The sequence below is a fragment of the Coregonus lavaretus genome (assembly GCF_964263955.1).
Source record: "Coregonus lavaretus genome assembly, chromosome: 5".
Classification (NCBI taxonomy): Eukaryota; Metazoa; Chordata; class Actinopteri; order Salmoniformes; family Salmonidae; genus Coregonus; species Coregonus lavaretus.
This window is the reverse complement of record NC_139992.1, coordinates 347,356-367,118: the sequence shown is the minus strand read 5'-3', so window position 1 is coordinate 367,118 and position 19,763 is coordinate 347,356. Positions and strand designations below refer to the sequence as shown.

At 44.8% G+C, this 19,763-nt stretch overlaps 1 protein-coding gene across 1 annotated transcript in view; it reads right to left on the bottom strand.

Moving 5' to 3' along the window:
- LOC311129380 (thrombospondin-type laminin G domain and EAR repeat-containing protein-like) overlaps positions 1–19,763 on the bottom strand; it is a gene marked incomplete at both ends in the record, with an annotated part of 44,501 nt that overhangs the window by 23,138 nt on the left and 1,600 nt on the right. The window contains 3 exons of the mRNA XM_084161665.1: positions 5,231–5,321; positions 5,865–6,091; positions 13,178–13,401. Of these exons, the coding sequence (XP_084017791.1) occupies positions 5,231–5,321; positions 5,865–6,091; positions 13,178–13,401 (542 nt within the window). The remainder of the gene's footprint in view (positions 1–5,230; positions 5,322–5,864; positions 6,092–13,177; positions 13,402–19,763) is intronic.

The window sequence follows — 19,763 nt, the reverse complement described above, 5'->3', positions numbered from 1 at the left end:
CCCTGCCATAGAGAGAGCTGTTAGTTATGGGTAATGTTCCCCTGCCATAGAGAGAGCTGTTAGTTATGGGTAATGTTCCCTGCCATAGAGAGAGAGCTGTTAGTTATGGGTAATGTTCCCTGCCATAGAGAGAGAGCTGTTAGTTATGGGTAATGTTCCCTCCCATAGAGAGAGAGCTGTTAGTTATGGGTAATGTTCCCTGCCATAGAGAGAGCTGTTAGTTATGGGTAATGTTCCCCTGCCATAGAGAGAGAGCTGTTAGTTATGGGTAATGTTCCCCTGCCATAGAGAGAGCTGTTAGTTATGGGTAATGTTCCCCTGCCATAGAGAGAGAGCTGTTAGTTATGGGTAATGTTCCCCTGCCATAGAGAGAGCTGTTAGTTATGGGTAATGTTCCCTGCCATAGAGAGAGCTGTTAGTTATGGGTAATGTTCCCTGCCATAGAGAGAGCTGTTAGTTATGGGTAATGTTCCCTGCCATAGAGAGAGCTGTTAGTTATGGGTAATGTTCCCTGCCATAGAGAGAGCTGTTAGTTATGGGTAATGTTCCCCTGCCATAGAGAGAGCTGTTAGTTATGGGTAATGTTCCCTGCCATAGAGAGAGCTGTTAGTTATGGGTAATGTTCCCCTGCCATAGAGAGAGCTGTTAGTTATGGGTAATGTTCCCTGCCATAGAGAGAGCTGTTAGTTATGGGTAATGTTCCCTGCCATAGAGAGAGCTGTTAGTTTTGGGTAATGTTCCCCTGCCATAGAGAGAGCTGTTAGTTATGGGTAATGTTCCCCTGCCATAGAGAGAGCTGTTAGTTATGGGTAATGTTCCCCTGCCATAGAGAGAGCTGTTAGTTATGGGTAATGTTCCCTGCCATAGAGAGAGCTGTTAGTTATGGGTAATGTTCCCCTGCCATAGAGAGAGCTGTTAGTTATGGGTAATGTTCCCTGCCATAGAGAGAGAGCTGTTAGTTATGGGTAATGTTCCCTCCCATAGAGAGAGAGCTGTTAGTTATGGGTAATGTTCCCTGCCATAGAGAGAGCTGTTAGTTATGGGTAATGTTCCCCTGCCATAGAGAGAGCTGTTAGTTATGGGTAATGTTCCCCTGCCATAGAGAGAGCTGTTAGTTATGGGTAATGTTCCCCTGCCATAGAGAGAGCTGTTAGTTATGGGTAATGTTCCCTGCCATAGAGAGAGGGGTGTTAGTTATGGGTAATGTTCCCCTGCCATAGAGAGAGCTGTTAGTTATGGGTAATGTTCCCCTGCCATAGAGAGAGCTGTTAGTTATGGGTAATGTTCCCTGCCATAGAGAGAGCTGTTAGTTATGGGTAATGTTCCCTGCCATAGAGAGAGCTGTTAGTTATGGGTAATGTTCCCCTGCCATAGAGAGAGCTGTTAGTTATGGGTAATGTTCCCCTGCCATAGAGAGAGCTGTTAGTTATGGGTAATGTTCCCTGCCATAGAGAGAGGCTGTGTTTAGCCGTTCAACATGAGAATCTCTCTGGTTTACAGACAGTCGCTCTCCTCTAAGGCATCACTGGACTAGACTGGTCCTTTGGGTTGTTTTGCTATGTGACAATGACCATGGGGCCGATTCAGACTTAGGAGATGTACGCCTTTCCTACGGCTTTCTTATGGCTTTCCTACGGCTTTCCTACGGCTTTCCTACGGCTTTCCTATGGCTTTCCTACGGCTTTCCTACGGCTTTCCTACGGCTTTCCTACGGCTTTCCTACGGCTTTCCTACACTCTTCTCTGTATTTGGTATTCAGACTTACCTTATTCAGTCACGTAACTCCCTCTGCAGGCTCTAAATACATTTCATTCAACTGCTGAAAACCCTCCCAATTTCAGTACATTGATCTTAAGCCATCCCTTTCAATACGGTGTAACTTTTAGTTAGAATTTTGACGACAGACTCAATAGACTATATCAAGAGAACGGTTTTAGAATATCAGGGATTAATGAAAGAAAGACATCTAAATATATGCATATTCGTCTCCGTTTCAGCACGAATTGGTAGATTAAAAAATACTCTGATATTGTAGATTATTTAGGTTAGTATTTATGAATCATTTAAAAAATGGTGGTTTGATTCATTTTGAAAATTGCCACATTTAGTTTTATTTTTTATTTTTTTATGTACTCTCTCTAGTTATTCAACCCATGGTAATATTGGAAGATTAGTGTACATAGAATTATAATAGGGAGCATAGTGTACATTAGTTGGCTATACCCTCATCTATTGCCTGCACTAGTGCTGAGCGATTAACCAACATTACATTTTTGGGGGGGTTATTAAACAACTAATTGAGTGATGTCGGTTCAATTACTTGAATTCCATTTAGTTCGTTTTTTTTGTGAGCCCATCCGTTTTTCTAGAGATAAATCAAATCATTCACGAAAGAAATCAAGTCAAGAACTATGCGGGACGCTGGTCTGAAGAGAGTTGTAGTTTTCATTAAGCAAACATTCAACCTGGTTCAGCTCAGAAACGTGGTAATGAACTACAATGACCATAATCCATTGCGCCAGTTTTTTCCAGCTAAAACGGATCAGAGAGGAAGAGGCAAAGCGAGAGGTTGCACTCTCGCCCAAATCTGTCCAAAATAAGCCCAATGCATTTCGATATGCTCATTTTGGACCTAAGCTTGTCGCCTGCCTTCCCGCCTTTTGGACAACAACTCCCATTGTGAGGGCGGAGACATGAGCATCTCGTTATTATATACAGATCTCTGGACGGATACACTTTTACGCCTGCTACGTTAGATTAGATACACACGGACCGCATGAGAGAGGAATGTACACAATGACCAGAGGGACAGAGACAGTTCGTGAAAGTATGGCTGATCTACTTTGAAGAACAAGTAAAATGATTGTCAGACAGCTCTGCAGCATGCTTAGGCAGGCTAGCTAAATAGGATGACTAAAGACCAAACAGTATTGGAAGCACATAACGTCAGATGGTCTCCCTGGCTGACTGCTACTGCCTGAGCAGAGATGAGATGATGACTTTAAGGAATGAAAAATAATAAAGTCATTTAAAAAAACGAAGTAATATACATTGTAATTTCCTAGGTTTCTACCGAATGTGGACCTGATCAGATACAATGGAATATTTTGAATGTTTTGGCAATTCAATGTTAACTATTTTTGGCTTTGGAATCTCCATTAAAAAACTCTAAAATCATAGGAACGTCATTATTTCATATTTCATATTTATTGCATTACGTCTTTAAAAAGAAACCGAAATCGAAAACCGTGATTATTTTTTAAGTATTGGAACCCGAAACCAAACCGACCTCAAAAAGCACTAATCGCTCAGCACTAGCCTGCACTAACCATGGGACTGTGAAGACACGGCCAAGTATTGCACCATGCGTCGGGGTCACACTGTCAAGGCTTGGGATGCGCTCCATAATTATTTAATTAGCCTACATGTCTTTAATATATATACATAATCAACTGTTACTAATGATCCTCAGCAACAACCACAAAGCCATGACGGGGTTTAGAAAGGGAGCAAATGAAGGTCAACTAAACAATGTAATTAAATGGAATGATAATGTAGCCTATACCAACTGAAGGGAACTAACAATGTAATTAAATGGAATGATAATGTAGCCTATACCAACTGAAGGGAACTAACAATGTAATTAAATGGAATGATAATGTAGCCTATACCAACTGAAGGGAACTAACAATGTAATTAAATGGAATGATAATGTAGGCTGTACCAACTGAAGGGAACTAACAATGTAATTAAATGGAATGATAATGTAGGCTGTACCAACTGAAGGGAACTAACAATGTAATTAAATGGAATGATAATGTAGCCTATACCAACTGAAGGGAACTAACAGTAAATTGGCAGTTGAATGTGTTTTTATTGACTGACGGTTGATACTGATTGTGGCTAATATTTATCATGATAGAAATAGGAAACAAAGAAAGTCGGGGTAGACTATAATTAAGACTTTCGAGAGTGCCCATCCCTGCAAGTTAAAAGGTTGGACAATTTAAATTCTGCATAATGGAACAGCATTTCATCAACTTTACTGTGGGAATGTTGATATTCTTCAGTTTGCTGCCATTTGACTTGGTTCACATTTGTCTCCAGTGATTATAAGGTAAAATAGATCTAAAACAAGTGTAATGTATATTTACAATTCCCTTATCCAAACGGATTACTAATTTACGTAGCTCTTATCACAATTACAGCGCAAGGAGAATGGTGTTATTTCTATCTGAAAAACGAAAGTTGATGCTTTTTCTACTTGGAACCGTCAGGTTCGCTTGACCTGATTCATGGTTTCCTCTCACGTAAAGGTGGTGGACTTATGAGGGAATTAAGTCAATGTCAGAATACGGCGTATCTGTAGACACACCTCCACCACACCGCCAGGGGCCGGGGGCCGGGGACCAGGGGCTGGGGGCCGGGGACCAGGGGCTGGGGGCCAGGGGCCGGGGACCGGGGGCTGGGGGCCGGGGACCAGGGGCTGGGGGCCAGGGGACCAGGGGCTGGGGGCCAGGGGACCAGGGGCTGGGGGCCAGGGGACCAGGGGCTGGGGGCTGGGGGCTGGGGGCCAGGGGGCCAGGGGACCAGGGGCTGGGGGCTGGGGGCCAGGGGACCAGGGGCCAGGGGACCAGGGGACCAGGGGCTGGCGGCCAGGGGACCAGGGGCTGGGGGCTGGGGGCTGGGGGCCGGGGGCTGGGGGCTGGGGGCTGGGGGCCAGGGGACCAGGGGCTGGGGGCCAGGGGACCAGGGGCTGGGGGCCAGGGGACCAGGGGCTGGGGGCCAGGGGACCAGGGGCTGGGGGCCAGGGGCCGGGGGCTGGGGGCTGGGGGCTGGGAGCCGGGGACCGGGGGCTGGGGGCCAGGGGACCAGGGGCTGGGGGCCAGGGGACCAGGGGCTGGGGGCCAGGGGACCAGGGGACCAGGGGACCAGGGGCTGGCGGCCAGGGGACCAGGGGCTGGGGGCCAGGGGCTGGGGGCTGGGGGCTGGGGGCTGGGGGCCGGGGACCAGGGGTCGGGGGCCAGGGGCTGGGGGCCATGGGGCCAGGGACCATGGGGCTTCAGTTCAAGGTCAGAATAGAGTAGAGAGAAAAGTGCATCAAAAAGGAATGACGTTCCATTCCTTAACTCGGGTTGGAATTCCCCCATTATGAGTTGGCAAGGCAACGCAAACAGATCTGGGGACCAGGCTTAAAGCATGCATGAGGACAATGAAGAGAGAAACTCACAGAGAACAGTCCTTTCCACCTCCTCCTGCTGCCAATGTAGAACCTGGAGTTGGCGGTGCTGAAATCACTGGGGAAAGGCTTCTCATAGACCCTGGGTGGAGAACAAAAAGCCTCATTTTAAAGAAGGGTGTCAAAGTGTGTGCGTGTGCGTGTGCGTGTGCGTGTGTGTGTGTGTGTGTGTGTGTGCGTGTTGTGCCAGTAACCAAAAGGTCGCTGGTTCTAATCCCCGAGCCGTCTAGGTGAAAAATCTGTCGATGTGCCCTTGAGCAAGGCACTTAACCCTAATTGCTCCTGTAAGTCGCTCTGGATAAGAGCGTCTGCTAAATGACTAAAATGTAAATGTAAATGTAAATGTGTGTGTGTGTGCGTGCGTGTGTGTGTGTGCGTATGTGTGTATGTATGTGTATGTGTATGTGTGTGTGTGTGTGTGTGTGTATGTGTATGTGTGTGTGTGTGTGTGTGTGTGTGTGTGTGTGTGTGTGTGTGTGTGTGTGTGTGTGTGTGTGTGTGTGTGTGTGTGTGTGTGTGTGTGTGTGTGTGTGTGCGCGCGCGTGCGTGCGTGCGCGTGCGTGCGTGTGTGTGTGTGTGCGTGTACGTGTGTGTGCGTGTGCGTGTGTGTATGTGAGTGACTCACAGCTCCAGGGCCATGCCACAGTCCACACTGAGTGTAGCGTAGCGCCCGGTGATGGCTACCACCACCGTGTGCCAGTGGTTGTCCGCCAGCCGCACCTCCCTAAACGTGATTTGTTTCCTGCCTGTCGGGCCCTGGAACAGGAAGTGGAGCCTCTCCTGAGAGACACGTAGACCAATCAGCAGCCGGTCTGACTCCTCCTCCACCAACGAGAAGATGTACTCGTTCCTCTGGAGGACAGGAGACAGGACATACAGTATGAAGGAGAGACACTGACCAACAGGACAGATACACTGAGGGAGAGATACTGACCAACAGGACAGATACACTGAGGGAGAGATACTGACCAACAGGACAGATACACTGAGGGAGAGACACTGACCAACAGGACAGATACACTGAGGGAGAGATACTGACCAACAGGACAGATACACCCAGGATACACTGAGGGAGAGATACTGACCAACAGGACAGATACACTGAGGGAGAGATACTGACCACCAGGACAGATACACTGAGGGAGAGACACTGACCAACAGGACAGATACACTGAGGGAGAGATACTGACCAACAGGACAGATACACCCAGGATACACTGAGGGAGAGATACTGACCAACAGGACAGATACACTGAGGGAGAGATACTGACCACCAGGACAGATACACCCAGGATACACTGAGGGAGAGATACTGACCAACAGGACAGATACACTGAGGGAGAGACACTGACCAACAGGACAGATACACTGAGGGAGAGATACTGACCAACAGGACAGATACACCCAGGATACACTGAGGGAGAGATACTGACCAACAGGACAGATACACTGAGGGAGAGATACTGACCAACAGGACAGATACACTGAGGGAGAGATACTGACCAACAGGACAGATACACTGAGGGAGAGATACTGACCAACAGGACAGATACACTGAGGGAGAGATACTGACCAACAGGACAGATACACTGAGGGAGAGATACTGACCAACAGGACAGATACACTGAGGGAGAGATACTGACCAACAGGACAGATACACCCAGGATACACTGAGGGAGAGATACTGACCAACAGGACAGATACACTGAGGGAGAGATACTGACCAACAGGACAGATACACCCAGGATACACTGAGGGAGAGACACTGACCAACAGGACAGATACACCCAGGATACACTGAGGGAGAGACACTGACCAACAGGACAGATACACCCAGGATACACTGAGGGAGAGATACTGACCAACAGGACAGATACACTGAGGGAGAGATACTGACCAAGAGGACAGATACACTGAGGGAGAGACACTGACCAACAGGGCAGATACACTGAGGGAGAGATACTGACGAACAGGACAGAGACACTGAGGGAGAGATACTGACCAACAGGACAGAGACACCCAGGATACACTGAGGGAGAGATACTGACCAACAGGACAGATACACTGAGGGAGAGATACTGACCAACAGGACAGATACACTGAGGGAGAGACACTGACCAACAGGACAGATACACTGAGGGAGAGATACTGACGAACAGGACAGAGACACTGAGGGAGAGATACTGACCAACAGGACAGAGACACCCAGGATACACTGAGGGAGAGATACTGACCAACAGGACAGATACAGTGGGGGAAAAAAGTATTTAGTCAGCCACCAATTGTGCAAGTTCTCCCACTTAAAAAGATGAGAGAGGCCTGTAATTTTCATCATAGGTACACGTCAACTATGACAGACAAATTGAGAAAAAAAATCCAGAAAATCACATTGTAGGATTTTTTATGAATTTATTTGCAAAATATGGTGGAAAATAAGTATTTGGTCACCTACAAACAAGCAAGATTTCTGGCTCTCACAGACCTGTAACTTCTTCTTTAAGAGGCTCCTCTGTCCTCCACTCGTTACCTGTATTAATGGCACCTGTTTGAACTTGTTATCAGTATAAAAGACACCTGTCCACAACCTCAAACAGTCACACTCCAAACTCCACTATGGCCAAGACCAAAGAGCTGTCAAAGGACAACAGAAACAAAATTGTAGACCTGCACCAGGCTGGGAAGACTGAATTTGCAATAGGTAAGCAGCATGGTTTGAAGAAATCAACTGTGGGAGCAATTATTAGGAAATGGAAGACATACAAGACCACTGATAATCTCCCTCGATCTGGGGCTCCACGCAAGATCTCACCCCGTGGGGTCAAAATGATCACAAGAACAGTGAGCAAAAATCCCAGAACCACACGGGGGGACCTAGTGAATGACCTGCAGAGAGCTGGGACCAAAGTAACAAAGCCTACCATCAGTAACGCACTACGCCGCCAGGGACTCAAATCCTGCAGTGCCAGACGTGTCCCCCTGCTTAAGCCAGTACATGTCCAGGCCCGTCTGAAGTTTGCTAGAGTGCATTTGGATGATCCAGAAGAGGATTGGGAGAATGTCATATGGTCAGATGAAACCAAAATAGAACTTTTTGGTAAAAACTCAACTCGTCGTGTTTGGAGGACAAAGAATGCTGAGTTGCATCCAAAGAACACCATACCTACTGTGAAGCATGGGTGTGTAAACATCATGCTTTGGGGCTGTTTTTCTGCAAAGGGACATGTATCGTGAGAATTTGAGTGAAAACCTCCTTCCATAAGCAAGGGCATTGAAGATGAAACGTGGCTGGGTCTTTCAGCATGACAATGATCCCAAACACACCGCCCGGGCAACGAGTGGGTTCGTAAGAAGCATTTCAAGGTCCTGGAGTGGCCTAGCCAGACTCCAGATCTCAACCCCATAGAAAATCTTTGGAGGGAGTTGAAAGTCCGTGTTGCCCAGCGACAGCCCCAAAACATCACTGCTCTAGAGGAGATCTGCATGGAGGAATGGGCCAAAATACAAGCAACAGTGTGTGAAAACCTTGTGAAGACTTACAGAAAACGTTTGACCTGTGTCATTGCCAACAAAGGTTATATAACAAAGTATTGAGAAACTTTTGTTATTGACCAAATACTTATTTTCCACCATAATTTGCAAATAAATTCATAAAAAATCCTACAATGTGATTTTCTGGATTTTCTTTTCTCATTATGTCTGTCATAGTCAGGGGCGGTGTGTTCAATAGGGCGATATGGGCGACGCACTGCCAAACGGGAAAAGGAAGGGATTTTTTTTCTAATCAATTATATCACGGCAACAGTAGTTATCAGTGTTGTAATCTAGACGTCTGATCTGCCACAGTGCCACTAAATGTCCAATCAGGCTAAAGTCGTGCTTCAAATGGCCCCCCCCCCTTTTGGGGCGATTTCAGTCAGGTTGAAAATCGCCCAGAAGTCTGTCATAGACTCCCATGTAAAATCTATTTTTTTCAAATATCAGAGCTTTCAATACAATCTCTATTGGTTTCTGAGGGCTTGCACTTACGCGCTTTCGTCATACGTAACATATAACCATGAACGTAACTAAGAAAAGAGCGGGTAGCAGCGTCAATCAATTCACTACTTCTATCAAAATGGCTAGGCTTCAGTGCAACTCGATTGTGTCTTTGAAAGAAGTTCCTTTTTGTCGGCGAACAAATGAAGATAAATTGGCAACGAAACAATTAGGACCTCCCAGACCAAATTTAATAATTCAACAGGTTTCTACTAAAGGGGGGAAGTCCTACACCCGAGGATTTTCCAAAAATTGGTACGAACGAAAAACCTGGCTAGCAGGCTGCGATGTAGCTAATGCAGTCTTCTGCTACCCCCTGCTTACTCTTTCACCCTGAAGGCGGCACGGCAGACAGCACCGCTTGGACAGCGACTGGTGTGTAACGGACATGCACCATCTTTCAGGAAAGATTAAGAAACATGAGCTGTCAAAGACCCACATGGATAGCTGTTTGAGATTGTCTGCTTTGGGGAGAGTGAACATTCCCACTCAACTGGATGAGGGATACAGGCTAGCTGTCCGCCGCCACAACGATGAGGTTAGTGTTGATAATCACAAGTTTACTGGAGAACTGAAACTGACAAGGCTGACAAGATAGGACCCTTTTGTCCATTGTTATTGGATAGGAACAGAACTTATAACCAGCTCCTGACCTAAATAGATCTTAGCACAACATTTTACTCAACATATCATATTCCATATTCACTATAACAAATATATTTACTACGACATTAGCAAGAACCGCCACATCCTCAGCCGGCTAATCCAGTGTGTGAAGTTTTGCGGAGTGTTTGAGTTAGCTTTGCGAGGCAAAGATGAAACTGAGGGCTCCACCAACCCTGGTAAGCCAACACTTTTGAGATCAGTCAATAAATGCTTCTGGTATTGACTTATATGCTGCCCCTGTCTTCATGTTGTTGCTGGACATATCTTTTTTAAAATGTGTGTAGGTCACCTAAATCATCAGAAAAATTGCCCCCCCTGAGAATTTTTTCAGGAGCCGCCACTGGTCATAGTTGATGTGTACCTATGATGAAAATTACAGGCCTCTCTCATCTTTTTAAGTGGGAGAACTTGCACAATTGGTGGCTGACTAAATACTTTTTTCCCCCACTGTACACTGAGGGAGAGATACTGACCAACAGGACAGATACACCCAGGATACACTGAGGGAGAGATACTGACCAACAGGACAGATACACTGAGGGAGAGATACTGACCAACAGGACAGATACACCCAGGATACACTGAGGGAGAGATACTGACCAACAGGACAGATACACCCAGGATACACTGAGGGAGAGATACTGACCAAGAGGACAGATACACTGAGGGAGAGATACTGACCAACAGGACAGATACACTGAGGGAGAGATACTGACCAACAGGACAGAGACACTGAGGGAGAGATATTGACCAACAGGACAGATACACTGAGGGAGAGATACTGACCAACAGGACAGATACACTGAGGGAGAGATACTGACCAACAGGACAGATACACCCAGGATACACTGAGGGAGAGATACTGACCAACAGGACAGATACACTGAGGGAGAGATACTGACCAACAGGACAGATACACTGAGGGAGAGATACTGACCAACAGGACAGATACACTGAGGGAGAGATACTGACCAACAGGACAGATACACTGAGGGAGAGATACTGACCAACAGGACAGATACACTGAGGGAGAGATACTGACCAACAGGACAGATACACCCAGGATACACTGAGGGAGAGACACTGACCAACAGGACAGATACACTGAGGGAGAGATACTGACCAACAGGACAGATACACTGAGGGAGAGATACTGACCAACAGGACAGATACACCCAGGATACACTGAGGGAGAGACACTGACCAACAGGACAGATACACTGAGGGAGAGATACTGACCAACAGGACAGATACACCCAGGATACACTGAGGGAGAGATACTGACCAACAGGACAGATACACCCAGGATACACTGAGGGAGAGATACTGACCAAGAGGACAGATACACTGAGGGAGAGATACTGACCACCAGGACAGATACACCCAGGATACACTGAGGGAGAGATACTGACCAACAGGACAGATACACTGAGGGAGAGATACTGACCAACAGGACAGATACACCCAGGATACACTGAGGGAGAGACACTAACAGATACTATACTACCAGTCAAAATATTTAGAACACCTACTCATTCAAGGGTTTTTCTTTATTTTTACTATTTTCTACATTTACATTTACATTTAAGTCATTTATCAGACGCTCTTATCCAGAGCGACTTACAGTTAGTGAGTTCATACATTTTTCATACTTCTACATTCTAGAATAATAGTGAAGACATCAAAACTATGAAATAACACATATGGAATCATGTAGTAACCGAAAAAGTGTTAAAACAAATCAAAACATATTTATTATTTGAGATTCTTCAAATAGCCACCATTTGCTTTGATGACAGCTTTGCACAGTCTTGGCATTCTCTCCACCAGCTTCACCTGGAATGCTTTTCCAACAGTCTTGAAGGAGTTCCCACATATGCTGAGCATTTGTTGGCTGCTTTTCCTTCACTCTGCGGTCCGACTCATCCCAAACCATCTCAATTTGGTTGAGGTCGGGGGATTGTAGAGGCCAGGTCATCTGATGCAGCACTCCATCACTCTCCTTCTTGGTAAAATAGCCCTTACACAGCCTGGAGGTGTGTTGGGTCATTGTCCTGTTGAAGAACAAATGATAGTCCCACTAAGCCCAAACCAGATGGGATGGTGTATCGCTGCAGAATGCTGTGGTAGCCATGCTGGTAAAGTGTGCCTTGAATTTTAAATAAATCACAGACAGTGTCACCAGCAAAGCACCCCCACACCATAACATCTCCTCCTCCATTCTTTGCGGTGGGAAATAGACATGCAGAGATCATCCGTTCACCCACACCGTGTCTCACAAAGACATGGCGGTTGGAACCAAAAATCTCCAATTTGGACTCCAGACCAAAGGACAAACATTTTCATGTTTCTTGGCCCAAGCAAGTCTCTTCTTCTTCTTCTTCTTATTGGTGTCCTTTAGTAGTGGTTTCTTTGCAGCAATTCCATGAAGGCCTGATTCCTACAGTCTCCTCAACAGTTGATGTTGAGAAGTGTCTGTTACTTGAACTCTGTGAAGCATTTGTTTGGGCTGCAATTTCTGAGGCTGGTAACTAATGAACTTATCCTCTGCAGCAGAGGTAACTCTGGGTCTTCCATTCCTGTGGCGGTCCTCATGAGAGCCAGTTTCATCATAGCAGTTGATGGTTTTGCGACTGCACTTGAAGAAACTTTCAAAGTTCTTGAAATGTTCAGTATTGACTGACCTTCATGTCTTAAAGTAATGATGGACTGTTGTTTCTCTTTGCTTATTTGAGCTGTTCTTGCCATAATATGGACTTGGTCTTTTACCAAATAGGGCTATCTTCTGTATACCCCCCTACCTTGTCACAACACAACTGATTGGCTCAAATGCATTAAGAAGGATTAGAACTCATGAAGCTGGTTGAGAGAATGCCAAGAGTGTGCAAAGCTGTCATCAAGGCAAAGGATGGCTATTTGAAGAATCTCAAATATAAAATATATTTTGATTTGTTTAACACTTTTCTGGTTACTACATGATTCCATATGTGTTATTTCATAGTTTTGATGTCTTCACTATTATTCTACAATGTAGAAAATAGTACAAATAAAGAAAAACCCTTGAACGAGGAGGTGTTCTAAAGCTTTAGACCGGTAGTGTATATTAAAACTATTCTACTAGGAGCGTGTATTAGAACTATATTAAAACTATATTAGAACTACAATACTCAGAGTGTATATTAGAACTGGTTTCTGTCGTTGTGGTTTCTGTCGTCATGTAGTCTTCCTGTTCCTCACCTTGTTGGCAAGGCGTGGGATCTTGAGCGTGACCACGAAGGAGAACTCAGAAGGGAAGTGGTCACAGTTGGTGAAGAGCTGCGAGGCGGGGAAGCTGAGGGCCTCCTGAGAGCCGGCTAGCTGCAAGCCCCGGGCCCCCCTGGACTGGACCATGTGCACTTCACGCAGGGGGGGCTCCCCGCCAGGTGGTAAGACCCGTGACAGGAAGTCCAGAGGTAACAGATCTACAGGTCGGAGGGAGGGAGGGAGGGAGGGAGGGAGGAAGGAAGGAAGGAAGGAAGGAAGGAAGGAAGGAAGGAAGGAAGGAAGGAAGGAAGGAAGGAAGGAAGGAAGGAATGCAACATAACAAACATATTTCCATTTAGATTGCTATCTCTAAAGGGATACAGGTTAGACATAAACAGTGTAAATTCAGAAGGTGAAAACGCATTTAATCAGATCTCTCTGCTGGACTACATACTGTATCATATCCCTCTGCTGGACTACATACTGTATCAGATCTCTCTGCTGGACTACATACTGTATCAGATCTCTCTTGTGGACTACATACTGTATCAGATCCCTCTGCTGGACTACATACTGTATCAGATCTCTCTGCTGGACTACATACTGTATCAGATCTCTCTGCTGGACTACATACTGTATCAGATCCCTCTGCTGGACTACATACTGTATCAGATCCCTCTGCTGGACTACATACTGTATCATATCTCTCTGCTGGACTACATACTGTATCAGATCTCTCTGCTGGACTACATACTGTATCATATCTCTCTGCTGGACTACATACTGTATCAGATCCCTCTGCTGGACTACATACTGTATCAGATCCCTCTGCTGGACTACATACTGTATCATATCCCTCTGCTGGACTACATACTGTATCAGATCTCTCTGCTGGACTACATACTGTATCATATCTCTCTGCTGGACTACATACTGCATCATATCTCTCTGCTGGACTACATACTGCATCATATCTCTCTGCTGGACTACATACTGTATCAGATCTCTCTGCTGGACTACATACTGCATCATATCTCTCTGCTGGACTACATACTGCATCATATCTCTCTGCTGGACTACATACTGTATCAGATCTCTCTGCTGGACTACATACTGTATCAGATCTCTCTGCTGGACTACATACTGTATCAGATCTCTCTGCTGGACTACATACTGTATCATATCTCTCTGCTGGACTACATACTGCATCAGATCTCTCTGCTGGACTACATACTGTATCAGATCTCTCTGCTGGACTACATACTGTATCAGATCTCTCTGCTGGACTACATACTGCATCAGATCTCTCTGCTGGACTACATACTGTATCAGATCTCTCCGCTGGACTACATACTGTATCAGATCTCTCTGCTGGACTACATACTGTATCAGATCTCTCTGCTGGACTACATACTGCATCAGATCTCTCTGCTGGACTACATACTGCATCATATCTCTCTGCTGGACTACATACTGTATCAGATCTCTCTGCTGGACTACATACTGCATCAGATCTCTCTGCTGGACTACATACTGTATCAGATCTCTCTGCTGGACTACATACTGTATCAGATCTCTCTGCTGGACTACATACTGTATCAGATCTCTCTGCTGGACTACATACTGCATCAGATCTCTCTGCTGGACTACATACTGCATCAGATCTCTCTGCTGGACTACATACTGTATCAGATCTCTCTGCTGGACTACATACTGCATCAGATCTATCTGCTGGACTACATACTGTATCATATCTCTCTGCTGGACTACATACTGCATCAGATCTCTCTGCTGGACTACATACTGCATCAGATCTCTCTGCTGGACTACATACTGCATCATATCTCTCTGCTGGACTACATACTGTATCAGATCTCTCTGCTGGACTACATACTGTATCAGATCTCTCTGCTGGACTACATACTGTATCAGATCTCTCTGCTGGACTACATACTGTATCAGATCTCTCTGCTGGACTACATACTGCATCAGATCTCTCTGCTGGACTACATACTGTATCAGATCTCTCTGCTGGACTACATACTGTATCAGATCTCTCTGCTGGACTACATACTGTATCATATCTCTCTGCTGGACTACATACTGTATCAGATCTCTCTGCTGGACTACATACTGTATCAAATCTCTCTGCTGGACTACATACTGTATCAGATCTATCTGCTGGACTACATACTGTATCAGATCTCTCTGCTGGACTACATACTGTATCAGATCTATCTGCTGGACTACATACTGTATCAGATCTCTCTGCTGGACTACATACTGTATCAGATCTATCTGCTGGACTACATACTGTATCAGATCTCTCTGCTGGACTACATACTGTATCAGATCTCTCTGCTGGACTACATACTGTATCAGATCTATCTGCTGGACTACATACTGTATCAGATCTCTCTGCTGGACTACATACTGTATCAGATCTATCTGCTGGACTACATACTGTATCATATCTCTCTGCTGGACTACATACTGTATCAGATCTCTCTGCTGGACTACATACTGTATCAGATCTCTCTGCTGGACTACATACTGTATCAGATCTCTCTGCTGGACTCCATACTGTATACACTCTGTGGCATCACGGTCTCATGAGCCTTGAGTAGTTTGGTTAACTACATTTACATATTACAGAAAATCACTATATCATTGTTAACAGCTTGTGTGACAGTGAGCGGTCCAGAATGTGGTTCATTTACATTTTACATTTTACATTATTTAGCAGACGCTCTTCTCCAGAGCGACTTACAGTTAGTGCATACATTATTCTTTTTCTTTTTTTCATACTGGCCCCCGTGGGAGTGGGAGTGTTGTATCAGCCCATAAATGCAAATCAGTCAGCATGCATTAAGAGATGGGCGAGACAGGGGCAGATCAGAGGATCTATAAAGATAATCTACCAAAACAAACACTCATATCAGAGATAGAGAAGACAGGCAAACTTTGGTTTTAAATAAGTGTGCTGAAGTGACCGCAATTATATAGAGTATTGTCTATGTGGAGAGGAGTCAGGGTTCAAGTTCTGTTTATTTTACCTCAGTGAGCCAAAGGAGGAATTATTAGAGAGAGAGAGAGAGAGAGAGAGAGACACAGAGAGAGAGAGAGAGAGAGAGAGAGAGAGAGAGAGAGAGAGAGAGAGAGAGAGAGAGAGAGAGAGAGAGAGAGAGAGAGAGAGAGAGAGAGAGAGAGAGAGAGAGAGAGAGAGAGAAGGAGAGACAGAGAGAGAGAGAGAGAGAGAGAGAGAGAGAGAGAGAGAGAGAGATAGATAGATACACACTGATAGTACAGACACACTGATAGTACAGACACACTGATAGTACAGACACTGATAGTACAGACACACTGATAGTACAGACACACTGATAGTACAGACACACTGATAGTACAGACACTGATAGTACAGACACTCATAGTACAGACACTCATAGTACAGACACACTGATAGTAGAGACACTGATAGTACAGACACTCATAGTACAGACACACTGACAGTACAGACACTGATAGTACAGACACTGATAGTACAGACACACTGATAGTACAGACACTGATAGTACAGACACTGATAGTACAGACACACTGATAGTACAGACACTGATAGTACAGACACACTGATAGTACAGACACACTGATAGTACAGACACACTGATAGTACAGACACACTGATAGTACAGACACTGATAGTACAGACACACTGATAGTACAGACACTGATAGTACAGACACACTGATAGTACAGACACTGATAGTACAGACACTGATAGTACAGACACACTGATAGTACAGACACTGATAGTACAGACACACTGATAGTACAGACACACTGATAGTACAGACACACTGATAGTACAGACACTGATAGTACAGACACTGATAGTACAGACACACTGATAGTACAGACACTGATAGTACAGACACACTGATAGTACAGACACACTGATAGTACAGACACTGATAGTACAGACACACTGATAGTACAGACACTGATAGTACAGACACACTGATAGTACAGACACTGATAGTACAGACACACTGATAGTACAGACACTGATAGTACAGACACTGATAGTACAGACACACTGATAGTACAGACACTGATAGTACAGACACACTGATAGTACAGACACTGATAGTACAGACACACTGATAATACAGACACTGATAATACAGACACTGATAGTACAGACACTGATAGTACAGACACACTGATAGTACAGACATACAGATAGTACAGATACACTGATAGTACAGACACTGATAGTACAGACACACTGATAGTACAGACACTGATAGTACAGACACACTGATAGTACAGACACTGATGGTACAGACACTGATAGTACAGACACTGATAGTACAGACACACTGATAGTACAGACACTGATAGTACAGACACTGATAGTACAGACACACTGATAGTACAGACACTGATAGTACAGACACACTGATAGTACAGACACACTGATAGTACAGACACTGATAGTACAGACACTGATAGTACAGACACACTGATAGTACAGACACTGATAGTACAGACACACTGATAGTACAGACACTGATAGTACAGACACACTGATAGTACAGACACACTGATAGTACAGACACTGATAGTACAGACACTGATAGTACAGACACTGATAGTACAGACACACTGATAGTACAGACACTGATAGTACAGACACACTGATAGTACAGACACACTGATAGTACAGACACTGATAGTACAGACACACTGATAGTACAGACACTGATAGTACAGACACACTGATAGTACAGACACTGATAGTCAGACACACTGATAGTACAGACACACTGATAGTACAGACACACTGATAGTACAGACACTGATAGTACAGACACTGATAGTACAGACACACTGATAGTACAGACACTGATAGTACAGACACACTGATAGTACAGACACTGATAGTACAGACACACTGATAGTACAGACACTGATAGTACAGACACTGATAGTACAGACACACTGATAGTACAGACACACTGATAGTACAGACACACTGATAGTACAGACACTGATAGTACAGACACTGATAGTACAGACACACTGATAGTACAGACACTGAGAGTACAGACACACTGATAGTACAGACACACTGATAGTACAGACACTGATAGTACAGACACACTGATAGTACAGACACACTGATAGTACAGACACTGATAGTACAGACACACTGATAGTACAGACACACTGATAGTACAGACACTGATAGTACAGACACACTGATAGTACAGACACTGATAGTACAGACACACTGATAGTACAGACACTGATAGTACAGACACACTGATAGTACAGACACTGATAGTACAGACACTGATAGTACAGACACACTGATAGTACAGACACTGATAGTACAGACACACTGATAGTACAGACACACTGATAGTACAGACACTGATAGTACAGACACTGATAGTACAGACACACTGATAGTACAGACACTGATAGTACAGACACACTGATAGTACAGACACTGATAGTACAGACACTGATAGTACAGACACACTGATAGTACAGACACACTGATAGTACAGACACTGATAGTACAGACACACTGATAGTACAGACACTGATAGTACAGACACACTGATAGTACAGACACACTGATAGTACAGACACACTGATAGTACAGACACTGATAGTACAGACACTGATAGTACAGACACACTGATAGTACAGACACTGATAGTACAGACACACTGATAGTACAGACACACTGATAGTACAGACACTGATAGTACAGACACACTGATAGTACAGACACTGATAGTACAGACACTGATAGTACAGACACTGATAGTACAGACACACTGATAGTACAGACACACTGATAGTACAGACACACTGATAGTACAGACACTGATAGTACAGACACACTGATAGTACAGACACTGATAGTACAGACACACTGATAGTACAGACACTGATAGTACAGACACACTATAGTACAGACACTGATAGTACAGACACTGATAGTACAGACACACTGATAGTACAGACACTGATAGTACATACACACTGATAGTACAGACACACTGATAGTACAGACACTGATAGTACAGACACACTGATAGTACAGACACTGATAGTACAGACACACAGATAGTACAGACACACTGATAGTACAGACACTGATAGTACAGACACACTGATAGTACAGACACTGATAGTACAGACACACTGATAGACAGACACACAGATAGTACAGACACACTGATAGTACAGACACACTGATAGTACAGACACACTGATAGTACAGACACTGATAGTACAGACACACTGATAGTACAGACACACTGATAGTACAGACACACTGATAGTACAGACACACTGATAGTACAGACACTGATAGTACAGACACACTGATAGTACAGACACACTGATAGTACAGACACACTGATAGTACAGACACACTGATAGTACAGACACTGATAGTACAGACACTGATAGTACAGACACACTGATAGTACAGACACACTGATAGTACAGACACACTGATAGTACAGACACTGATAGTACAGACACTGATAGT